The sequence below is a fragment of the Phytophthora sojae genome, assembly GCF_000149755.1.
Source record: "Phytophthora sojae unplaced genomic scaffold PHYSOscaffold_2, whole genome shotgun sequence".
Classification (NCBI taxonomy): domain Eukaryota; phylum Oomycota; class Peronosporomycetes; order Peronosporales; family Peronosporaceae; genus Phytophthora; species Phytophthora sojae.
Genome location: NW_009258116.1, coordinates 8,433,064 through 8,453,186, shown reverse-complemented (window position 1 = coordinate 8,453,186; position 20,123 = coordinate 8,433,064). Strand labels below are relative to the sequence as shown.

General features: G+C 57.4%; 10 protein-coding genes across 10 annotated transcripts; 3 read left to right on the top strand and 7 right to left on the bottom strand.

Annotated features, from left to right (window-relative positions):
* Positions 1–137: 137 nt before the first annotated feature.
* Positions 138–1,278, bottom strand: PHYSODRAFT_479246 (hypothetical protein; the record flags this gene model as incomplete). The annotated part of the gene is made up of 4 exons (XM_009522421.1): positions 138–450; positions 546–637; positions 705–1,099; positions 1,173–1,278. 4 exons carry the CDS (start codon positions 1,276–1,278, stop codon positions 138–140), a joined length of 906 nt encoding a protein of 301 aa, XP_009520716.1.
* Positions 1,279–1,364: 86 nt separating this feature from the next.
* Positions 1,365–2,066, bottom strand: PHYSODRAFT_482447 (hypothetical protein; the record flags this gene model as incomplete). The annotated part of the gene is made up of 1 exon (XM_009522420.1): positions 1,365–2,066. One exon carries the CDS (start codon positions 2,064–2,066, stop codon positions 1,365–1,367), a length of 702 nt encoding a protein of 233 aa, XP_009520715.1.
* A 104-nt stretch (positions 2,067–2,170) lies between these two features.
* On the top strand, positions 2,171–3,990 carry PHYSODRAFT_344948 (hypothetical protein; the record flags this gene model as incomplete). Its single annotated transcript, XM_009522419.1, has 5 exons — positions 2,171–2,206; positions 2,230–2,424; positions 2,495–3,106; positions 3,192–3,719; positions 3,794–3,990. The coding sequence occupies 5 exons, from the start codon at positions 2,171–2,173 to the stop codon at positions 3,971–3,973; spliced, it is 1,551 nt and encodes a 516-aa protein (XP_009520714.1). The 3' UTR covers positions 3,974–3,990.
* A 136-nt stretch (positions 3,991–4,126) lies between these two features.
* PHYSODRAFT_487619 (hypothetical protein) lies at positions 4,127–5,950 on the bottom strand (the record flags this gene model as incomplete). The annotated part of the gene is made up of 8 exons (XM_009522418.1): positions 4,127–4,465; positions 4,537–4,635; positions 4,709–4,753; positions 4,843–4,968; positions 5,045–5,213; positions 5,297–5,353; positions 5,419–5,831; positions 5,906–5,950. The coding sequence occupies 8 exons, from the start codon at positions 5,948–5,950 to the stop codon at positions 4,127–4,129; spliced, it is 1,293 nt and encodes a 430-aa protein (XP_009520713.1).
* Positions 5,951–5,982: 32 nt separating this feature from the next.
* PHYSODRAFT_479944 (hypothetical protein) lies at positions 5,983–6,765 on the bottom strand (the record flags this gene model as incomplete). Its single annotated transcript, XM_009522417.1, has 4 exons — positions 5,983–6,153; positions 6,221–6,368; positions 6,461–6,541; positions 6,620–6,765. 4 exons carry the CDS (start codon positions 6,763–6,765, stop codon positions 5,983–5,985), a joined length of 546 nt encoding a protein of 181 aa, XP_009520712.1.
* A 310-nt stretch (positions 6,766–7,075) lies between these two features.
* Positions 7,076–8,016, bottom strand: PHYSODRAFT_485057 (hypothetical protein; the record flags this gene model as incomplete). Its single annotated transcript, XM_009522416.1, has 3 exons — positions 7,076–7,517; positions 7,598–7,812; positions 7,906–8,016. 3 exons carry the CDS (start codon positions 8,014–8,016, stop codon positions 7,076–7,078), a joined length of 768 nt encoding a protein of 255 aa, XP_009520711.1.
* Positions 8,017–8,563: 547 nt separating this feature from the next.
* PHYSODRAFT_485803 (hypothetical protein) lies at positions 8,564–9,409 on the top strand (the record flags this gene model as incomplete). The annotated part of the gene is made up of 2 exons (XM_009522415.1): positions 8,564–8,693; positions 8,760–9,409. The coding sequence occupies 2 exons, from the start codon at positions 8,564–8,566 to the stop codon at positions 9,407–9,409; spliced, it is 780 nt and encodes a 259-aa protein (XP_009520710.1).
* Positions 9,410–9,553: 144 nt separating this feature from the next.
* On the bottom strand, positions 9,554–10,346 carry PHYSODRAFT_354068 (hypothetical protein). Its single transcript, XM_009522414.1, has 2 exons — positions 10,133–10,346; positions 9,554–10,052 (listed from the first exon to the last, which is right to left on the bottom strand). Exons 1-2 carry the CDS (start codon positions 10,285–10,287, stop codon positions 9,611–9,613), a joined length of 597 nt encoding a protein of 198 aa, XP_009520709.1. The 5' UTR covers positions 10,288–10,346; the 3' UTR covers positions 9,554–9,610.
* A 397-nt stretch (positions 10,347–10,743) lies between these two features.
* PHYSODRAFT_285075 (hypothetical protein) lies at positions 10,744–11,248 on the bottom strand. Its single transcript, XM_009522413.1, has one exon. The coding sequence runs from the start codon at positions 11,028–11,030 to the stop codon at positions 10,803–10,805; it is 228 nt and encodes a 75-aa protein (XP_009520708.1). The 5' UTR covers positions 11,031–11,248; the 3' UTR covers positions 10,744–10,802.
* Positions 11,249–13,673: 2,425 nt separating this feature from the next.
* On the top strand, positions 13,674–19,674 carry PHYSODRAFT_311892 (hypothetical protein; the record flags this gene model as incomplete). Its single annotated transcript, XM_009522412.1, has 9 exons — positions 13,674–13,676; positions 15,173–15,256; positions 15,324–15,380; positions 15,574–15,756; positions 15,830–16,032; positions 16,338–16,717; positions 16,794–17,225; positions 17,305–18,420; positions 18,494–19,674. The coding sequence occupies 9 exons, from the start codon at positions 13,674–13,676 to the stop codon at positions 19,672–19,674; spliced, it is 3,639 nt and encodes a 1,212-aa protein (XP_009520707.1).
* Between the last annotated feature and the right edge of the window lie 449 nt (positions 19,675–20,123).

Sequence of the window (20,123 nt, the reverse complement as noted above, 5' to 3'; positions counted from 1 at the left end):
CGAATAGCCCCATGACGCCAGACCGATTTCAGTTTGTCAGCGCGAGCCTCATACTAATTATTACCTGTTAAGCGCGCCTGCGCTCCCTTTTTCACGACTCGTTCATGACTACACATACCTGTTTGCTCTACCCCGTCTCACAGGGACTCGACAGTAGAGTCACGTGAGCTAGTGGTGGATCCCGCTTTGACCGGCGAAGCCTTCGCTGAGGGTGAGCTTTCATCATCCGCAGCGGATGCCACGCGCTGCGTCAATTCGATCCCCTGAGCAATTGAAGACGGTGTGACCGGCTCACGACTTGGTAGTTGGTCCATCCGGGCATACAGCAGACCGTGTTGTGTCGGCCGCCACAGGTAAACCACTACCATCAAAATTCCGAAAAAGAGCAGGCGAGTAGCCGCCCATATCACCCACATATACGGCCACGGCACCCATACTGCGCCTGAATAGCTGCAACGCAGGCATACCACGTACAGATCCGTTAGCAATGGAAAGATGATGGGAATTCAACCAAACTATCGGTAAAAATTACAATAAATACTTACACAGCCCCCTCAATTGCCATCAAAATGAAGGACAACACCACATAAGCAACGAGGATCCGATTCAGTGAGGTATACATCTGCAGTTTCGCTGTCTGATAGGAAAACAGAGCAGAAGAGTTAAGTTGGACAATAATAATCACAGCTGCACTTGCTTGTTACCTGGCCAAAGGCTGCTAGGTTCTTGCGGGTTAACTCGAGTGACAAGAAAATCCACCCCCCGAAGCAAGCGTTCGTCATAATAACGAGAGCTTCCCAAACAGCAGGGGGTTGCACCTCCCCATCCGACTGATTGACAAGGTGACTCACTTCCAGTGCCCCCACTGCGATAAAGTAGCAAACTCCGAGACCAGAAACCACGAAAACCTCTGGCCACGATATTTGCATCCGCACAATTCCGTAGCCCAAGCTCACAAGGGTGGTAGCGATGCGTGCCACCATACCTGCCATCACCTTCACGAGAGTGGAAAAAAGCACCAAGTCCGGGTAGGGGCAGCACACCGGCATACCCGAGTCGTTCAGCAGCTTATACGTCACAAACCACGCAACCGATTCGCCTGCATGTGAAGATCAACGGCAAGAACAGTAAGTAATCTGACAGTATACACACAAGAAACAACTTCAACTCACCAGTTGCAAGTAGCAGCACTACGAGCAGGAAGTAGTGGGTCCCCACAACGCTCTGGCGGTAGTGGTTCAGCAGCGCCAAAAAGTACACGTCCAGTGCCCCATACATCAGCGATAAAACTCCACTGCATCGCAAAAAAAAATCATCAGTCCTCCATCGTCCAACCCTAATTATGACAATAAAAAATCATCCACTTACTTGAACGGGAACAATCCGTACAGCAGCCCGGGCAGGTATCCGTACTGGTTCTGGAACGCAATGGCCGCGTCCACATGCAGCAGCGGGTCCACCATCGGATACGCCACGAATTCGTCTGCACTCACGGGGTAGCCAAAGCCCTCGCTCTTCTGCTTCCAGCAGGGCACGAGCAACACCGTCTGCAGTCCCCCCTCCTCCGGGTAGAACGTGGCGTTGAGCTGCAGCGTCTGGTCGCTGCTCACGGGGTAGAATTCGCCCTGCAGCTGGCCTTCTACGTTGCTCTCGTTGGAGAAGTTCCAACCGCAGGCCGCGCGGTCGTCGAAGCCCGCAGCGAGCGCCGCGTCCGCCGAGTAGGCGGCCAAGACGACGCCGAAGTCAAAGTAGTCGCGCAGTCTGCGCACCGTGATGGTGTCCTGCACCTCGTCCTCGGCCAGTGGACGCACCGTCGCGTTGATGTGGACGCTGGAGCGTCCTCCGATCCCCCAGGGTCCGTGGCCGTCCGCGAACATCCGCTCCGTGACCTTGCAGCCCGTGATCTTGTCGTGCACCTCGTGGATCGAGCAGGCCGCAAGCAGATCTCGCCGACACATCACCAGAAGCGCCACAAGCAGCAGATTCCATTGGTACCCGCGGCATCTTGAAAAGCCGCCGTGGGAGCGCGGCACGGCGGCGGCAAGCGTGCCGACCAGCGGCGCCATGACGGAGCTCTCGAGTGCGGAATGATCATCGCCACGCACATCAACTGTCGCATCGTCTTCAAACACATTTCAGCCAATGAGAGACGCCTTTCCGTTTTCGACCAATGGGCGCGCGCCAGATACCCTCGGAGGCGTGTTCAGTCTGCATTTCGCTCGAGAGTAGAGAAAGCTCGCGAAGATGCCGCGGTCCTCGCTCGTGCCGCTGCTGCTGCTGCTGGCGCTGGCGCTGCGCTCCGTGGGCGCCTCCATCTACCCCGTGGAGAGCAGCTACTGGGTGCCGCCCTTCCAGCGCGCGGAGAAGCTCTTCGCCACGGACCAGGGGCCCATCCTCGCGCGCACGGGCAACTCGTCGGTCACGGTACGTTCGTACTGTAGTACCTCTAGCGATGCATCAACGATCACTAACTGGAGAGGTTGCTGTACTGTAGATCGACATCAGCGGTGTGAATGTTACGCAGGACATGGCCGGCTGGAGACTCGTGGTCTTCTTCTACCACGTGGACAGCTACGAGGACTTCCAGGCCGTGGCCGACAAGATCGAGCTGCTGGCCTGCTCCGACGTGGAGGGGATGAAGTTCGACGGCATGTCGGACATCCAGCGCTTCGTCTTTCCCGTGCTGAACTCGTCCATGCCCTCGGTGAGCGCCAACGTGTCGCACCTCGTGAACACGAGCGGCTGGACGGACACGCAGGTGTTCGTCTGCGCGGACGACGAGGGCGCCCCCACCGAGACGCTCACGTTCACGGGCTCCATGGAGGTGCGCAACCCGTACGGACTGCTGCCCGCCGTGCTGTACGGCATGCTGCCGTTCAGCGCCTTTCTGACGATCGGATACCTGGTGCTGGACGTGTTCTTCGTGTTCCTGCTCATCCGCTACCGCCGCCAATTGCTGTCGCTCCACTGGGGAATTCTGCTGATCCTGGTCATGGGAACGGCGGCGTCGGCAGTCTGGTTCTACGCGTTTTTCAGGATGAACAAGACAGGCGAGCCCGTGTGCTGCCCCTACCCGACGACGTTCCTGATTGCCGTCATTTTGGATGTGAGTTTTGTGTATTGTGTTGAGGTGAGGTTGAAAAACTGTTAACTGACGCACTTACTGTGATGCTTTTGACGCTATATGGTAGACCTTCGTGCGTACGCTGGCGCGTATCATCCTGCTAGTGGTGTGCCTTGGCTACGGCATTGTGCGCAGCCACATGACTCGCGTTGAAGTTAGTGTGATTGCCCTGCTGTCGCTGGCGTACTTTGTGTCGGGGATCGCCGACGAGGTCACGCGCGGCACGTCAAGTGGTGCTGACTTCCGCGAGAAGCCGACGGCGTGGTCGTTTATTCAGCTGCTGTGCAACCTCACGTTCATCATGTGGATCCAGTACTCGATGGAGCGCATCCTGCGCGATCTTCGCGACCAGAAGCAGTTTGCCAAGCTCAGCATGTACCGCTGGCTGGCGTGGTCCCTCGCAGCTTTCATCGTGTTCTTCACGATTCTTACAGTTGTGGCCGTCTGCAGTCGGCTCGGCGTGTTTGAATGGGACGTCGAGTGGGAATGGATGCAGCTCGTGGCTTGGCCGGTGCTGAACTTCACTGTCTCGGCTGCGATGACCTTTATCTGGCGACCGACGCAGAACAGCTCACAATTCGCGTACTCCATGCAGGTATGTGGGAAGATCAACTGGATTTTAAGCTGTTCATCTTGATACTAACAGGAATTCGTTGTTGAATGCTACAGTTGCCTATGACTGAGAGTCCGGGTATCGAGATGACACGCAACACGCACGGATCGTCGTCGGATGAGGACATCAACCCAGAAATTGAGTCCGACTCGGACGAGGAGAACCCGCGTCCCCCCGTGACGGAGAAGAAGCAAAAGAGCTACAGCAAGGATAGTGATGATATGGAAGGGGTCTAGGATGAGTGCAATTAATTTTGTGGGTTGACTGCATCTCATCGATATGAGGCACAAGGAGAGAAGAATGAAAACCACTTTTGTACGTAATGCAAAACAGGCTAGCTACCAGTGGTAGCGTACCACCTAGAGCAGTTTACAAAGCTTGCGCTTCGCTTAGGCGTCCTTCTTGTGGTCGCGCGTTAGTCGCAGCGCCACGACAAGCAGACCAATAAAGCACGCGCCAGGCAAAATGACCGCCGTCATCGTGGCCCCGTGGGATGCTTCTTGCTCGTCAGCCTGCTTGCCTCCAATGACCTTGGCGTCAAACTCGGTGACAGTTTTCGCCTCTGGTACTGGGAGTGGCTTGCCGATACCTGGGGCATCGTCATACTGCGCCCCAGTGTTGCCAGTGTCCTTCTTGGGAGCGCACGGCTTCACCACAGCGTCTTCAGCTGGAGGCTTGGACTCCTCTTCGTCACGAAGCCGCTTAGGCTGGCATGCCGCTGGCCACAACTGATAATTCATAGAAATCAACGATCATTAAAGCAGGTTCACGATCGAAAGGAGATACAAAACAAACGTACATCTTTCGGCCCGGAGTAGCCCTTGCAAACGGCATCCATAAGCTGCTTCAAGCCGATTCCGTGCGATGCGTCGCCTAGTGGTTCATCATTGATGATAACCTGTATACGTAGTTCCAAGGTGAAGTTGTCAGCAGTGATCAGGTAATAAGCAGATATACGATCGATAACCTACGTAGGGCACCCAGGGTACACGCAGTGACTGCCGCTTCGCCACATTCTGGGCCAAGTGACAATGCCCACAGAGGAGAGAGAGGTTAGATCCATTATCGAGGTGGTAAAGGTAGAGTGCGCTCGTTACAGTCTTACCTGTCGAAGAAGCTCGTCACTCTTTGTGTCGTAGCAAGTTTTCATCTTTGCGTTCGCTTCTCCCTCAAAGCATCGGTTGATGATGAAGCTCCAGGTCATACCCTTGTTGTCCTTACTCTCCATGCACTGTCAAGAACGCATCCAACGTAAGCATTGGAATCAGAGACCAAAAACGCAAGTGAGCGTCAACACAGGTACTCACAGCAACACGCTCGACGAGGTCTCCGATTTGATTGAACTCCTCGACTACGCAGCTCAACCACTTGTGCCCCAGACACTCCACCATGCCGGCGGTGCAGACAAAGTTCCCCTTCGCGTCAAAAGTTGTACCCGCTGCCGGCACGGGGTGGAAGTCGATGATCTCCTGAAATCTGGTCGATTGCGAGCAACAAGCACACGAGTTAATAGGCGATGGTGGAATATACCGCTAGATTGCATTAACTGCATGACGTACTCTTTGTTTCGAATCAGCGAAAGCAAGGGTCGCGTGATGAACGACATGCACCCGGGGCTGCACAAATACCCATGTCAGCCGAGAGATAGCAGCAATATGGGCGATATAAGACGATAACGTACCAAAAAGCTCGCCAGTACATGTCAAGCTTCACCTTCCCGGTTACTGCGGCGGTGGTTGGCACGTTGGCAACAGCAGGGGTCGCCTCAGCCGGCTTCACGTCCACAGCGACATTGCCGCTAACCACAGCATTTTCTTTCGCGGGAGCTTGGACTCCTTCGTTCACCTCCTCCTCAGGCACAGCAGGAGCAGCAGCGACTTCAGACTTCTCTCCGGCCGCCGCTAGGGGTTTGTCAGTCTTGTCCACAACTACAGCCGCTTCCGGAGCAAACTCCTTCTGCTCACCGGCAAGTTTTACGCATTCCGCCGGGTAGGAGCTTTTGGGTCCAGTGTAAGCGGAACAGACGCCGGCTTTCAACGCGTTCAAGGCCACGCCTTCGGTAGCCGAGCCAAGCACCTTTTGGTTCACAATTGTCTGTCCAGTAAATTAAACGCATGATTAGTTGAGCATCTCTAGCGAGACATACAGCAGCATGGCAGTAAACGTACGTAGGGCATCCAGGGAACGCTTCCAGAGCGCTCGTCGCGAATCATCTGAATCAATCACAGGCACTCCAGTCAGTACTTTATACCTCAGCATCTACAGAATCAGATGCAAGCCAACGTACCTTCACTAGTAGATCCTTGCTGCGGTTATCGAAGCACTCCTTCACCACGACGCGCTCTTCATCCGTCAAGCAGTTCTTGACCTTCGTATTCCAGTCGCCCACTTGTCCCGACTCGTCTCCTTCAATGCACTACCAGGAAACCATCCTATCAGCTAAAACTGCCACACACCCAACCGTAGAATGCAATTGCACGCACCGCAATCGTGCCGAGGTACTTGACGACGTCATCGCGGTCGTTGTCCAGCACGCAGACCTGCCAGCGGTGGCCTGCACACTCCAACGGACCCGCCTCACACGTGACCGATCCGTCCTCCTTCTCCTTCATCCCAGCAGCCGGGATCAGCCTGCAACAAATGCCAATTAATTAGTCACCAACCTGACGTCAGGTAATTAATTCCATCCCAGGAGATGCAGCACTCGCGCCCAAATGACTCACGTCAGGTTGACGATATTGCGGTACTCCTCCGTGCGCACGAGCTCCAGCAGCGGGTCGCCGACGAACCATTGGCACGCAGGACTGTGGTGTGCAACAGATACAGAGCGTGAGGCATTGGCGCAGTGGCGGGTTATGGTGGGAGGGTGAACGTGAAGGTACCAGAAGGCGCGGAAGAAGACCCGCAAGCTCACGCGGTGCTGCTCCGCCACGCCCGTGGACGCCGCGGAAGCAACGGAATCGGAGCCATGGAGTCCGAGCAGCAGCGCAGACGCAGCTGCAGTCGCCAGCGAACGCAGGAGGCCCATGGTGCGGAGGGAGAGGCGCAACTTCCAGCAGCTACTGTGCGATACGCCCGCCACGTCGGTGTATGAATTGGCGAGTGGGTCAAATGGCATTAAAGTAACGTATCAGTTGTAGAGAGATTTCATGAAAACAGTTTAGCAGCATTTTATTACGTGTGTGCTGCACACCAAATTGAAGTGATGAGTGACTCGGCCTATCAGCATGGTCGATAGATTCATTGGAGCTCGTGCAGGTTTCCACCGACATATTACTCGCTACACACATAGTGTCCTGCTTGCGGAACGGAGACAAGACCCTTGCTACAAACAACGCCTACGTCGACTCTGCGTAGAGCGTTTGCTCGCCAATGGTGTCGAGTGGTTCGGACTTGCCGCCGTAGATCTCAGGAACGCCTTCACCGAGTTCGGTGAAGAGCTGCTCGCCGTAGCTCAGCACCGTGAACTTGCGGACGGTCTCCGCCGGCAGGAAGAGCTTGAACGCCGCGAACATCCAGCCCATGATAACAGGCACGTTGACGAAGAACTTGCGGCTCAGCATTTCCGGGTACACCTTGGAGAACACGTCGATGGTCTTCCGCGACGCGACCTTAACGTCCGGGTCCTGGCGCAAGAACGATATGTTGAGGTAGTCGTGCACCTGGATGCCCTGGTACGGGTCGCGGCCCTCTCCGTAGTCGGGAATGGGCACCGTCGCTTTATTCAGCTTGAGCTTCTGGATGCCCTTCTCCATGAGAGCCACACGCCAGCGCAGGAATCTGAATGCGCCACGACAACGAATTAAACAAAAAGTCAGCGAGGTGATCATCACACTCTGGTATCTGACAGCTCCACTCACTGGTCGAGGTTGCCGAACGTGGCCTTGTTGTCCTTCACCGCTCCGTAGATGTTGAACGTCACGACGTCCTTCTTGTTCTCGCTCTCTGGGACGCCCTCGATCTCGATCACGTAGCCCAGTCCACCAAATATTTCCTTGGAGAACTTCTCGCCCAGCGTCTCCAGCGGCTTGAAGCTGCTGCGCCACGCGAGCGTCTCGCCCAGCTGCGTCTTGGCCTTGTCCACGTCGTTGGCGTTGGCTCGCAAGAACTTCTGCAGAATGAGCTTGGTCGTGAATGGGCCGCTCGGGTCCAGCGTCACGCCGAACACCTCGTTGTAGCCATTGGCGGCCTCGATGAGGGACGGCAGCACCTTGAGCAGCTGGTTGATGGGGTGGTCCTCGGCGATGGCAGGCCACTCAGGGGCGTTGGCAGTGGACATGGCGAGCTTCTAGCGGTTCAAACGTTCTTCGGGAACTGAAAACCATGCAGAGAAAACGCGTCAGTTGATGGAAACCTGCGCTATCGACTGGACATGAAAGATAGAAGGTGGGCGCTACACTTCAACTTTGCGCAAATGCCGGCCACAAGTGAGTCCTGCACTGGGCTGCACTGCTGTGTGTATGCTGTCCTTCCCAATGGTGCGGTCTTGGTTGACTTGCTCCAAGGATGAGTTGCATTGGTATTTTACAATGGAGTGTCGTAGCGACACAAAATAATCATTTTGACACGCATGGGACGTGTGACGAGGCCTGCAGCTATATTTGGCACTGCCAGTACAAGTATCACCGCGCCATGATCGTCCTCGTTTCCTAGTCGACTCGGGACCGCCGCGGCTCTCGTGTCTGGCACCGACAGTAGCAGATATGACGCAGCCGCGGTACATCGACCCACGCGACGAGTCCTCGTACTCGGCGGACGATGAAGACTTCAACCCAGTCGCGCCGATAGACGACGACGAGCTGGATGCGCATCAGCAGGTGCTTGGGATGGCGTCGGCGATTGAGCAGCTCACGCGAGACTTTGCTCGGCAGCAGGAGGAGCTGGCGGCTGCGTACAAGAAGCTACAGCACTATGCACTGCAGGAGCAGAGCGGGGAAGGCCCGAAGGCCAAGCAGAGTCCTCGTCCTGGCAGCAGAGAGGCCAACGAACACTGCGGCTGCACCCATGCGACGGAACTGGAAGAACTGAAGAAGCTGCTGGGGGTGAAGGACTTGGCGCTAGCGGAGGCGCTGCAGCAGCGCAATGAGCACCGAGTGGAGCTGGAAACGGCCGAGGCGCTGATCGCCGAGCTGCGTTCACTGCATTTGGACTCCACGGGGGGTCGGATCCCTCAAGCAGCTTGGAAGTCGAGCCCCCCTCCCGTGCCTGGGGTTTCGTCCGTTCAAAACACGTTCAATCGCAGCGCTCGAAGCGCTGTCACGTCAATTCAGTATTCCCAGGCAAACGTAGGCATTCGCACACCGATGTCACAGGCAGCAACCGCAGCTCTGCTTGGGTGTCCTGGTGCCATCGATGTACCTCACGACGAGCGGTTTGATACCGAAAGCTCGTACAAGTTGCGCAAGGAGACTGGCGGCGCCTTCTGGCGGAAGCAGTACAAGGAGGCCGTGCGAATGCGCAAGTCTCCGTCAACTGTGGGTCAGCCGAGTGCTGTTATCACACAGCACAACTCGGCTCGGCCGTCACTGAAGATCTTTTCGAGTCCTGACAACCGCAAGAAGAAGACTGATCAGCTACGCGATGAGTCCGTGCCGTCCTCGCGATACATTGGTATCAGCTCGAGGCAGAATAATATCATCAAGGAGCAGCACCGCATGCTCGCGAAAGAGTGAGCAGTGCGGAGGGTTCGCTACAAAGTTCACTCCAACTCAATGACCATATTTTCTTCATCGTAAGAATACATGCAACGTTACTCGGATTGAAACATGAATGCGGCTCCATTAGGTTACTGCTACAACTAATGCCCACACGTCGGTGGGTGGAACCATTCCACATCACTTGGCTGATAATTTTTCTGTTGCTCTGTCGGGGCATTATTCCGCGACCGGCACCGGTACGAGGACAGACGCAGCGGTGGCGGCGGCAGCGTCCACAGCAACAGCAGCTTCGACAGCAGCCGTGGCGTCGATGGTTGCCTCAGGTTCCTCTTTCTTGGGCTCCTCCGGCTTGACGGTCACAGTCGGCTCGAGATACTTGCCTTCCCGCGCGGACTTGATTGCTGCGGTGATCACAGCACGGCGCTTGTACTCGCTAGCGTTCTTGGGAATCGGCGGCGCGAGAACCGTGCGGCCGTCCACCACGAAGTGCGTAACCCGCTCGTACGGGAACGGTGACAAGCTCGACTCGTGGAAGTAGCCTGAGAACTTGAGGCGGCGCAGATAGACCTGGTAAATCTTGTCTTGCGGACGGCTTTCCACCACGAATCCGGAGCCGAACGTGGTCAGCACGCGCTCGTCCTTGTGGTATTTGGGCCTCCTGCGTATCAAACACACGAATCAATTCAGTACCCTCCCTGTCAGGTATCTACACCAGCATTTTAAAGCCGCGAAACTTACGGGGTCATCTTGATGGTTGCCATGGAGGATACCCTAGCCTTGACGCTCGAAAGCGTAGGTAGGTTCCCAGGAAGAGCAGGCAGGTTGGCTGGAAGCGCTGGAAGACCACCGGCAGCCACAGAGGCGCTACGCATTCGCTCACCCGCGTTCATCATGGACGTGCGCGTGATATTCAGAATCGAGGACAGGCGGGCGTTGGCCGCCGCCGGTGCATGCGCCAGGGCCGTCTCGGCCTGCGCGTCGCTGATAAACAGCAACGGCGTTTGCCCAGCAAGCGACGGCGCCTCCAACTCCACCGCGTACGCCTGGTCGTCCTCGCGGAAGTGCGCGATGTGGCCGAATCCGAACGGAGTGTTGACGCGGTCTCCGTGGGCGTAGTGCGTCCGTCGTTCCAGCATCCGCACCGAGTCCGCATTCAGGTACGCCGTGGCTCCGCATCGCGTCTTGACCACAAAGAACTTGTCCGGGCGCACTTCAAGCACTGTGCAAACACCGAAAGGCGTCTGAGCCTTGCCCAAGTCCGGCTGCTCCGCCACGCCGTCGAGCTTGGTGCTGACCGGGACGCTGTCTCACCAACCGACCAGGGCGAAAGGACACAGCGACGAAACAACATGAGAAACGGTCTCTAGCAAAATATATAATCCCTACAGCAGCATAGCAATGAACATCTCTACCTCTTGCTCGTCGTGGTGAGCTTGGAGCCGACGCTCTCCCGCAGCGAGCTGTAGCCCTCGAACAAGCGGTTCTTGGTGTTCTGGATGAGCGTGCCGCGCGAGTTCACCTTCTCGAACTTCTTGGTCGTGGCCTTCATGCGCCAGACGTGCTCGTCGTCCCAGCGCCAGTCCAGCGCGATGCTATACATGTCCTCGTCGACGTAGTACTGCTCCACGGTCGCCATGCCCCAGCGCGTCTTCACGCGCTCGCCCACGACGCTCTTAATCTCCCTGATAATGGTCTCCTCGCGCAAGTACGCGAGGTTCTTGGGCACCAGCTGCACCACGACAAAGCCGTCCTCGTGACGCACGTCCAGCACAGTTCCGGTGCCGAAAGTGGTAGCAACGCACATGCCGCGTCGCGCCTGGAAGCCCGAGTCCGAGCGCGGCGACGGGGAGCTGCCGGTGCTGCCTGTGAGCGACGTCTTGTTCGTTTCTACCGGTTCGGGCGCCGAGTTCTGGCGCACGCTCATGCGGCGGTAGAGCGACGTGGCCGTCGCCTCGATGGACATGCCGCGGCGGCGGATGGCGGCGGCGGCCACCGCCGCAGCGGACGGAGCGGGCACCACGCCGTCGTGGGAGCGGCGCTCGCCCGGGAAGTCGGGCAGCTCGCCCGCCTGGTCGTCCTGGTTGTCGTCGAGCACGGGCTCCTCCTCGGCCTCCTGCTCCAGCACGGACGAGAGCTCGTCCTTGGCGCCCTTGTCCTTGCGGTAGGTGGGCACCTTGGGCAGGAACCCGCCGAGCGCGAAGCCCGCGCGCTTGGGCTTGACGGTGTCTTCCTTGCTGGTCGCGACCATCTCGAACGTATCGGCGCTGCTCGCCTCGCTGCTTGCTCTTCTTGACGCGACTGGACTTTTGCGGTTGTGCGTGGCAGTAGCGCAGACCCAGGAGGAAATTGAGTCTCCTGCGAAATGGATACAGCCGTTTCGGGTTTGTAACGGAAACAGCGGCTTCCTCAATTAGGAGCTGTATTTTTTATTTGCAGATTTTTATTTGAGGCCTGGAGCGCTGCCAACTCGTGAAGATGCAATGCGGTTGAAGCGATGTTAGCCAGCCTGAGCATTGGACACGGGGGTACAGGTGTACAATGACGTGTGTGGTGGCAGTCAAGTCGACACATTCAAACTACTCCAGTATTTGCTACTCCGACGAGTTGAAGTGCGAAGCAGCAGCGAAATGATAGCTGACAATCAAAGGGATGAACTCGCCGGTGCTATTGTTATCTCGGCACAAATTTGTGCCGAGGACACACGAAGCCAACTCAATCGGCCGTATGAACACTTCCCGGCCTCACTACATGTAAATAAAATGGGGCCTGCGCCATGAATTCACAGTCAGCTCGTCGGAGTGGCGCAATACTACAAGTTGTAATCTTCAGTGCAACAAACAAGTGAGTCCTGCAAAAGTCTGCACCAAGTCAGTGTAGCTGCTTCAGGGAGTTATGCTGTGGGCTCAGCTGATGCCCTACGATGCAGCTTTGCAAGGGTGATCCTCCACGAGGTTGCTGTAAAGAGAAAGTTAAATACCTATATGAGGCTTACAGGCCTGTCTCGTACCGGGAATCAGAGCCACAAATGGGTTACAAATGCCCGTTTATGGCCACAGGTGGGGCCGTTTTGGGTCTTGTGGGAGTTGGTGTTTGGGTCTTTTGGGTGCGAGAGACCTGAACGTAAAGGTGTTCCACCGCTCCCGAGATGCGGCGGCGCGAGCCCAGCAGCAGCGACGCAGGAACGCACGCCGTCGCCGCGATCGCAGACTGCGGCCGAGTCCTCTTGCGTCCTGGACGTGGATCCGCACCAAGCGCAGCTCTGTCTGGTCCCATTTCTTAGGCGCAGCCGTGTCGGGCATGACATCACCTGCGCAAATCGCGGGCGCTCTAATCAGACCAAATTTTGCTGCTGAAGCCATCTCTGGGCACGGCAACCTGACGTTGCAGTCGCCGCATAGTTGAAATGCGTCGGCGGTCATCTAGATTCGATGGGAGCTTTGGGACTGTGCGCCTCAACGACACCCTGGGTTAATTGTTAGGCGTGGATGGGATCCGTTGCTCAAAACTTGTCCATGTATTCGCCTCCGGGCCTCGCATCGAGCTCTGGCCTGCAGCCTTTAGATGATGGCATCACGCGGTAGCAGGAACGCCATGAGCGGTAGCGGATCCGGCCTTTCAGCGCATGATCTTCTGCCACTCGTCCAGCGTGAGCATGTGCAGCGAGTCGCTGCGCAGCGTATCGTAGTGGAGGCGCTTGGACACCACGCCGAGCTGCACGGGTGTGCGCGTCTGGCGCCGGCGCCGCCGAACCACCTGCGGCCGGCCGTCGGTCTTTACTTCCACGACCTCCTCCACGTCACTGCCATCGTCGTCGCTGTTGAGCTCGTAGCTGTGGAAGTCAAGCGGGTCGCAGCGTTCGAGAGCAGGTTGCTCCTTAGTTTCGACGTCCTGCGACGCCTCACGCCTCTCCTTGGCCTGCTGTGCTCGGCGCTCCGCCGACGTGGGCTGTAGATGCAAAACTGAGTGTGAGGCGATAACCGAGGGATGGCAATAAAGCAGCGCTGCGCAACGTACCCGATAGGAGGCATAGTTGAGCACTAACTGCGAGCAAAAGGCACAAACGGGGGCTTCGTCATACAAATGGGTCATCCGGGCATGGTTCATTCCTTCGGCTGCCTGCTCCGCCCCGCCATTGTCCAGAGCCTCCGGTGGTGATCCATTTGCTGCCGCCCATGACGCCCGCAAGTCCACGATGCTCTTGTAGGACACTTTCGTAGTCAGATTCGTCTTGGGGAATACGTACAAGCAGAGCGAGCACGGCTCACTGGTAAGCGACGCCATGGTACTGCTCAGAAGAGGCGTCTGCTCTTCAGCGAGCACACGACGCAACTGACGCAGCTTCGCCCTCGCCTTGATCTTGTCGAGTGTGCGCTGGGACTTCTCAAACTCCTGTGAACATGCGTGCGACTTGGCCAAGACGCGGCGCAGCTTTTTGATCGCACAGCGCGAGATCGAACCAAACTGCTCCATGAGTCGCTCCTCGCTCATTTCCTCGAGAGAAAGCTTCGGCACTCGTTGAGAAGGCAACAGGCCGTCGCCTTCGCCCTCATCGTCATCGCCGGACGAGGGTCCAAACCCAGCAACTTCAGTAATATGAGGCAAGCTCGCACGCAGACCTACAACCACTGAACTGTTGTGACGGGCGGTAGTTTTCGCTGCTGCTGCGTCCACGGCCACAGCTGCTACTGCTTCCATCACGCCATGGAGGGTTTTGCTTGACGAGGGTGAGCGCAGCGAAGGAGTTCTGCTTGCACCTGCAGACTTTTTGCGCCCTAACGAGTCTCGGTGGGGTGTCATGACTCCTGCAGCGCTGATCGGCCGTTGGTTTGTGCCGAGTGCTTTCTTCGCCGCGAGGTCCACATCAGACGAAAGCGACGATCTCGAGCTGCTATTCCTAATCGAGTCGCCGACCAAACCTTTCGAAACGAGTTCGGACGTGCTCTTGCAGACCATTGCAGACTTTGGTCGAAGTCCGTGCGATGATGGAGGACTCGACACCTCGGGCGAGCGGTCTTGTGCGTTGTTGTTGCTGCTGCTGGGCGCTGCAGACTTTGACCTGGGCAGGGACCGCTTGGCGACAAACCTCAGCTCCCTCTTCTTGCTCATAACCACGACCTGCTGGTGCGGAACCAGCGCGTGGTTGCGGGTGGCCTGTGCAATGCCCTTCTCGTGATGCTCGACGGCTCTTCTCACCACCGCTTCCAGTAGCGTCGTGTTCCCACCGCCGCGCTTGCCCCCAGTGGCCGGACTCCGAGGCCCAAAGCCCAAGTTCTCCACCATTTGATTCCACACTACTCTTGCAGGCACGTTGCGCTCTGCTCGCGCGCACTCGTCGACGAGACACCGCGCCGTGGACTCGAGCTTGCACGCGACCAGCCACTCCTGCACCAGCAGCAAGGCGAACTCGCCCGCCTTGTCCTCGCCGGGGGCATCCTTGCGGCGCTGAGGCGAATCCAGCGCCGTGACAGCCATCGCCTGCGTCTACCTGGGTCACAAGAGGACTGTCGTCACGCTGTCAAGTCCCGGGATGTCTGCAAATAGCTGCCACGACCTTTCGAGATCGAAAACGTAGTGACTTAGATTCTGAAACTTCTAAATAAGCGATCCAAATCTTAGATTCTGAGGGGGATCAGATCCGATTTCCCTTTTGATCGGCGAAAATGGTGCGTGCCAGTGTGACCCGCTTGAGGCGGCTTCTCCGGGTGATATACCGCCTCCACGAGCTGCATAAGGCTGCAGTTATGCGTGCGGCTCTAATTAAATGCTGTTGTGCCGCAGAAATTCAGGTTCTGCGGTGGACTGGAGCCGCCCGACTGGCTGCTGGCCGAGGTGCCGCTGCTGTCAGGGGAGCAGAGCAAAGTGGTGCGCTTGCGGCTTCGCTGCGGCTTCAATGATCGGCGCTAACAAGCTTATCAAACTACATGCATAGACGCATGATGACCTCGCTGCTATGTGTGAAGCTATTGGGACGGATATCGGAGTGCAGGTTTGTTGAAAGCCATGAGTGCAGAGCGTGGGAAGGTGGAGAGCTTAGCGATGTTGGTTGCGTTGGCTGCAGGAGCTGGATCGGACGCAGACATTATTTCAGGACCCTGCAGACGCGAAGGTTGAGCAGGATTACATTGTTTTGCTGCGGTTCATGTTGACCTGACGAGGGTCTGGTTGCCATTCCGTTCCAGGCTGCTGTTGCTGCTCTACGGTTCATGTTGACGCACGCTGCCAAGTACGACGCAGACCGCGCAGATCTTGTCGAGGAGCTGCAACAACTTGGCATGCAGCAGGTATCAGCCGACGCCATTGCTCAGAGCTACGAGGAACAGCGTGTACACATCCAGAACCAACAGCGCTCCCGACGCTTTCAGGTGCGGCTTCTCGATCGATCGCTCCTTCAGCACATTGCACTCACCATCACATATACTTCACTTTACCGCGCAGTTTCCTCACGTCGAGCAAGTCGAGTGGAAGCTGGAGGAGGCTCCGTCCACGACGGTGAAGCTCAAGTTGAAGCTGGACCAGCCGGTGATGGATTGCGGCGTGGCGGCGGCATCGATACCAGGCGAGGCAGGGCACGAGCTCAGCTTCGACGTGGACAAGAGCAAGTTCCTGGCGCTGTACGAGGAGCTCAGTCAAGCGCAGTCGCTGCTGCACAGCTAGTAGCAGTAGCGTGCGGCCTAAACAGTTTAGGCAAGTTCCGACCCCGATTAGCGCGTCATCAAGGTCCAAAAATACGTGTGTGTCGCAAAAATAGGTGTCGCAAACGCTTATTCCCTCCTTCACTTCACTTGGTTCCACTATGGCATCCAGCTCAACTTGAGTCAAACGGGGGCACTTCCCGCCGGACACTCCGCCCCATCAAGACTGTTTCATGCAAAGCAGGGGGGCGCTTCAGCCCGGACAAGCGTTCCTCGTGACTGTCTTCAGACAAAGAAAACCCGCACAAAAGCGCAGTCATGGGCGGCGGGTCCTGGGTCGTGCACGAGGGCTTCCTGCTCGTCAAGCGCGACGGGGCTGCGTCCCCGCGCGCGGAGGGCGCCAAGCCCCCGCAGTGGAGGCCGGCGCTGGTCGGCGGCAAGGGCCTCAAGGAGCTCTACGTGGTGCTCACCATGAACCGCAAGCTCGAGTTCTTCGACGGCAGCGACCCCGAGGCGCGCAACAAGGTAGACATCGCCTACCTGCTGGGGTTCGCCGGCTGGGACGGCGACGGCCTGCTCAAGGCGGACTCGTACGGGCTGGAGCTCAAGGTGGAGCGCCACGCCAAGCCGCGCATGCACCTGGCGGCGTTCAACCGCGTGGATCAGGAGAAATGGTGTCGTGGATTTATGGGTACGTGCGTCGCCTAATGGCGGAAGATTTGGACCCAATTGCTGACGGGAATTGGGTACTTTTGATGATGTTGCAGCGGTGCTGGATCCGCACAGCGCGGCGGGCGAGGAGGTTCGGCGCGAGCGACGCCGCGTGAAGAAGGAGGAGAAGCGGCTGCAGGAGGAGCGCGAGGAGAAGATCCGCAAGTGGAAGGAGAAGAAGGCCAGAATGATCAAGGAGGAGCAGGACCGCCTGCTGGCGCGGGAGGAGGAGATTAACAACATGACGCCGCTGGAGCGCGTGGACGGCCTCGGCTCGCTCGATGACGACACGGCCAGGATGCTGGAGAAGAGGAAGCTGAGGCTGCAGCGTCGACAGGCCCCCACGACGGGCAGAGTGAACAAGGCGGCGTATCGCCGACGGCTCGAAGAAGCGGCGGGAGGAAAGACGGACAACGTGCAGCCGTTGCACACGAGGATTGTGGAGCAGAAGACCAAGGTTCGAGTGGAACTGCCTCCCCCTGGACAGTGTAAGTACACTTTGTATTTTCTTGGCCCACTCGAGGAAGTGAGTATCTGTGAATTAATGTGTTTTGATCTTGTGCGCAGTTTTCGAGGTCGGTGGTGTTGTTCACAATGACGCGCCGGTGCGTCTAGGCTCCTCTGGAAGCGACATGTCGGACAGCTCGTCGATGTCGTCGCGGCTTTCTTCTGTTTCGTCGGTAACTGGATCCAGACACGACGGGGGTATGGGCAATGCTCCTCCTCCTCCGCCGCCACCGCCGCCGATGCGCTGGTCAGCTAGTAATTCCCGCGTCTCCATGTCGTCCCGAGCGTCGATGAGTATCCCGCCACCTCCGCCTCCCCCACTATTTGACCACCAGAGTTTCAACGAGCGGGAATCCCGACTTTCGAGATCCAGCAGCAGCCTACGAAGCTCGTCGTTCGACTCGTTCGCATTTGATCGGGATGAAGACCCCGTGCCGTCTAGATCTTCCTTCTCGCAAGGCAGTCGCCGGATTTCAAGTGCGGACAAAAGCAAGCAGAACATGCAGGACAATCTGGCTGCCATCTTAGGTGGGGGAAGGCCCAAGCCCGCGTCAAGAGCGAGCCGCCGACGAGACTCGTTTGGATCTACCATGAGCTCAGTGACGACTGCGTCTTATGCGGCGCCGAGTCGAAAGCCCAAGACGGATAACACCCGAACGAACGGAAGTACGAGTTCACCGGCCCCAGAACCGTCGATGGCGAACGCTTTCGCGGCTAGTCTTGCTGCGATTCGGCGTAACCGTGCTGACACTGTCGAGGAAATGAGCGTTAGCAGCAGCGCTGTTAGCCCGGTGGCAGGCGCCCCCGTCAATGGCAAGGTGCGCGATCGGAAACGCGATTCTCAGCTAAGTGCTGAAGGAAAGGAGATCTTGAAGAAGGCAATGGGCGGCGAGAGCACTCAAGCTCCTGCTTCTAAACTAAAGTCGAAGGCGAATTCCGGACGCAGGGGTCTATTTGACGACAGTAGCAGTGACGAAGACGATGATTCCGACACTGGTTTGTTCGGTGTCGGTGGGCGAAAGAGCAAGGCGCCGAACAGTACCTCCCGTGCGTCTACTAGCATGCGTTCAAGTGATTTGAGTGTGGACTCGCGCCCAACGCCAGTGAAGAAGAGCGCCCCTGCGCCATCCGTAAGCAGCGATGAGGATGTATCAAGCGACTCCGATTCTGACAACGGTACGAATCCAATATTTTCTGATGTCGGTCTTTTGCAATGTTTGGCTAACCCACAGGTGCATGTTGCAAGCAGGCACATCATTCTTTGCCCAGCCTCGCAAAATCGAACCAACAAGTCCGAGGGGTGCCACGACGAACAACATGGGGGCAGGCGGCTCTGGTCCTAGCGTCGTCGTGGTGTTCATATCCTCTGCTCTGCGCACTGAAGGCAAAAAGTCGACCGGTGTCTTCACTTTCATGCTTCAGTTCGGGAACTTGGAGCACAGCTTCTCATTTACATACTCGGAATTTGAGGAGATCCACACACGACTGACCTCAGCTTTCCCGAGCACAGCGCTGCCAAAGTTCCCTTCAAAGCACCGCTTGCGCAATAACACGAAGCCTGAAAACATGGAGAAGCGAGCCCAGGAGTTCCGCCTGTACTTACAGCAGCTGGTGGCCTTACCTGGGGTTCTGTCGAGCGAGCGGTTCCAGTTCGAGTACCATATCGACGGCGCCTTTTCGCGCGCATTGGCGAACGGCCAAAACTCCAACGGAAGTGTAGCAAATGGTGCTCAGTCTAATGGCCGACCTCCGAGAAGCCCCGTTGCACCTCTACCGAAGAAGGAGCAAGTGGTGTCGCCCGATTCTTCTCGACAAGAAAGCCCCCCTGCCCGAGCTGCCAAGCCGAGAGCGTCGAAGGGACTCTTTGGCTTGGACGACTCGGACTCCGACCCCGAGTCGGACTCGGATACGTCGGTCGACACGCCAAAACTGGTTACACGGCAGCAGCGGCGTGAGTCTGCAGCGTCGTCAACTCAACGGAGGAAGCCGAAAACAGCCGAGCTGTCCAGCAGCGTTATCGGCGCTGTCCCCGAAGATACTCTGCGCGGCAAGAAGAGTCGGTCGCGTTCACGGTTGAGCTCTCGAGCGAGTTCAAGAGCAAGTTTGGCGGCTCCTCCTCGCCCCGTCGAACCACCAAAGCCGGCCGTGACTGGGTTACCTCCAGGACGCCCGAATCCCTTTGCAGGTGGTCGTGGTGACCTGCTTGCGGCGATTCGGCAGGGTACTCAGCTGAAGAAGACCGGCGACGGGGACCCAGCAGGTACTTCTGGTGCTTCCTCGGCCGCCGCGAAGCCTCCGCCGCCACCTCCAGCGCTTACGCAGGCTGGCTCCATCAACGAAGCCATCACGAATGCAATGGCGATGCGGCGTATCCACGTCGAGTACGAAGAGTCGAACGCGGACGCAGACTCGGACGACGACTGGGACTAAAGCCACTCTGAGACGAGTGACGCTTCTCGTGGCGAGGTTCTGGTGGCGCGCCAGCCTGCCTCTGCGAGCTCCGTCGGAAGAGCGAGCGGTGAGGGGCACAACCAGACCGCGAGACGGTAATATAGTAAGCAAGTAGCGGCGGCTGGCGGATGCCGCCGCGCATTTCTGACTAGAAATTGAATGAATGGTAATTTGGATAGCCTGGCACAGCTACACTTCAATTTGAACCTGCGTTTAACACGGCGATGCGCTCCGCGATGAGCAGCAATGCATTGCTGAACACGCAGGAACGGCAACTTGCAGTTACCGTGCATGTAGCTACGTAGCTCACTCCTGCTCGCGCTGGTCTCCTGCTGGCATCACCACGCTGCCCTCGAATTGGCCTGGAGCCGTCGTCTGTCGTATAGCAGCAGCAGCGACACACGTGTTAACTACAATAGCACGCACCA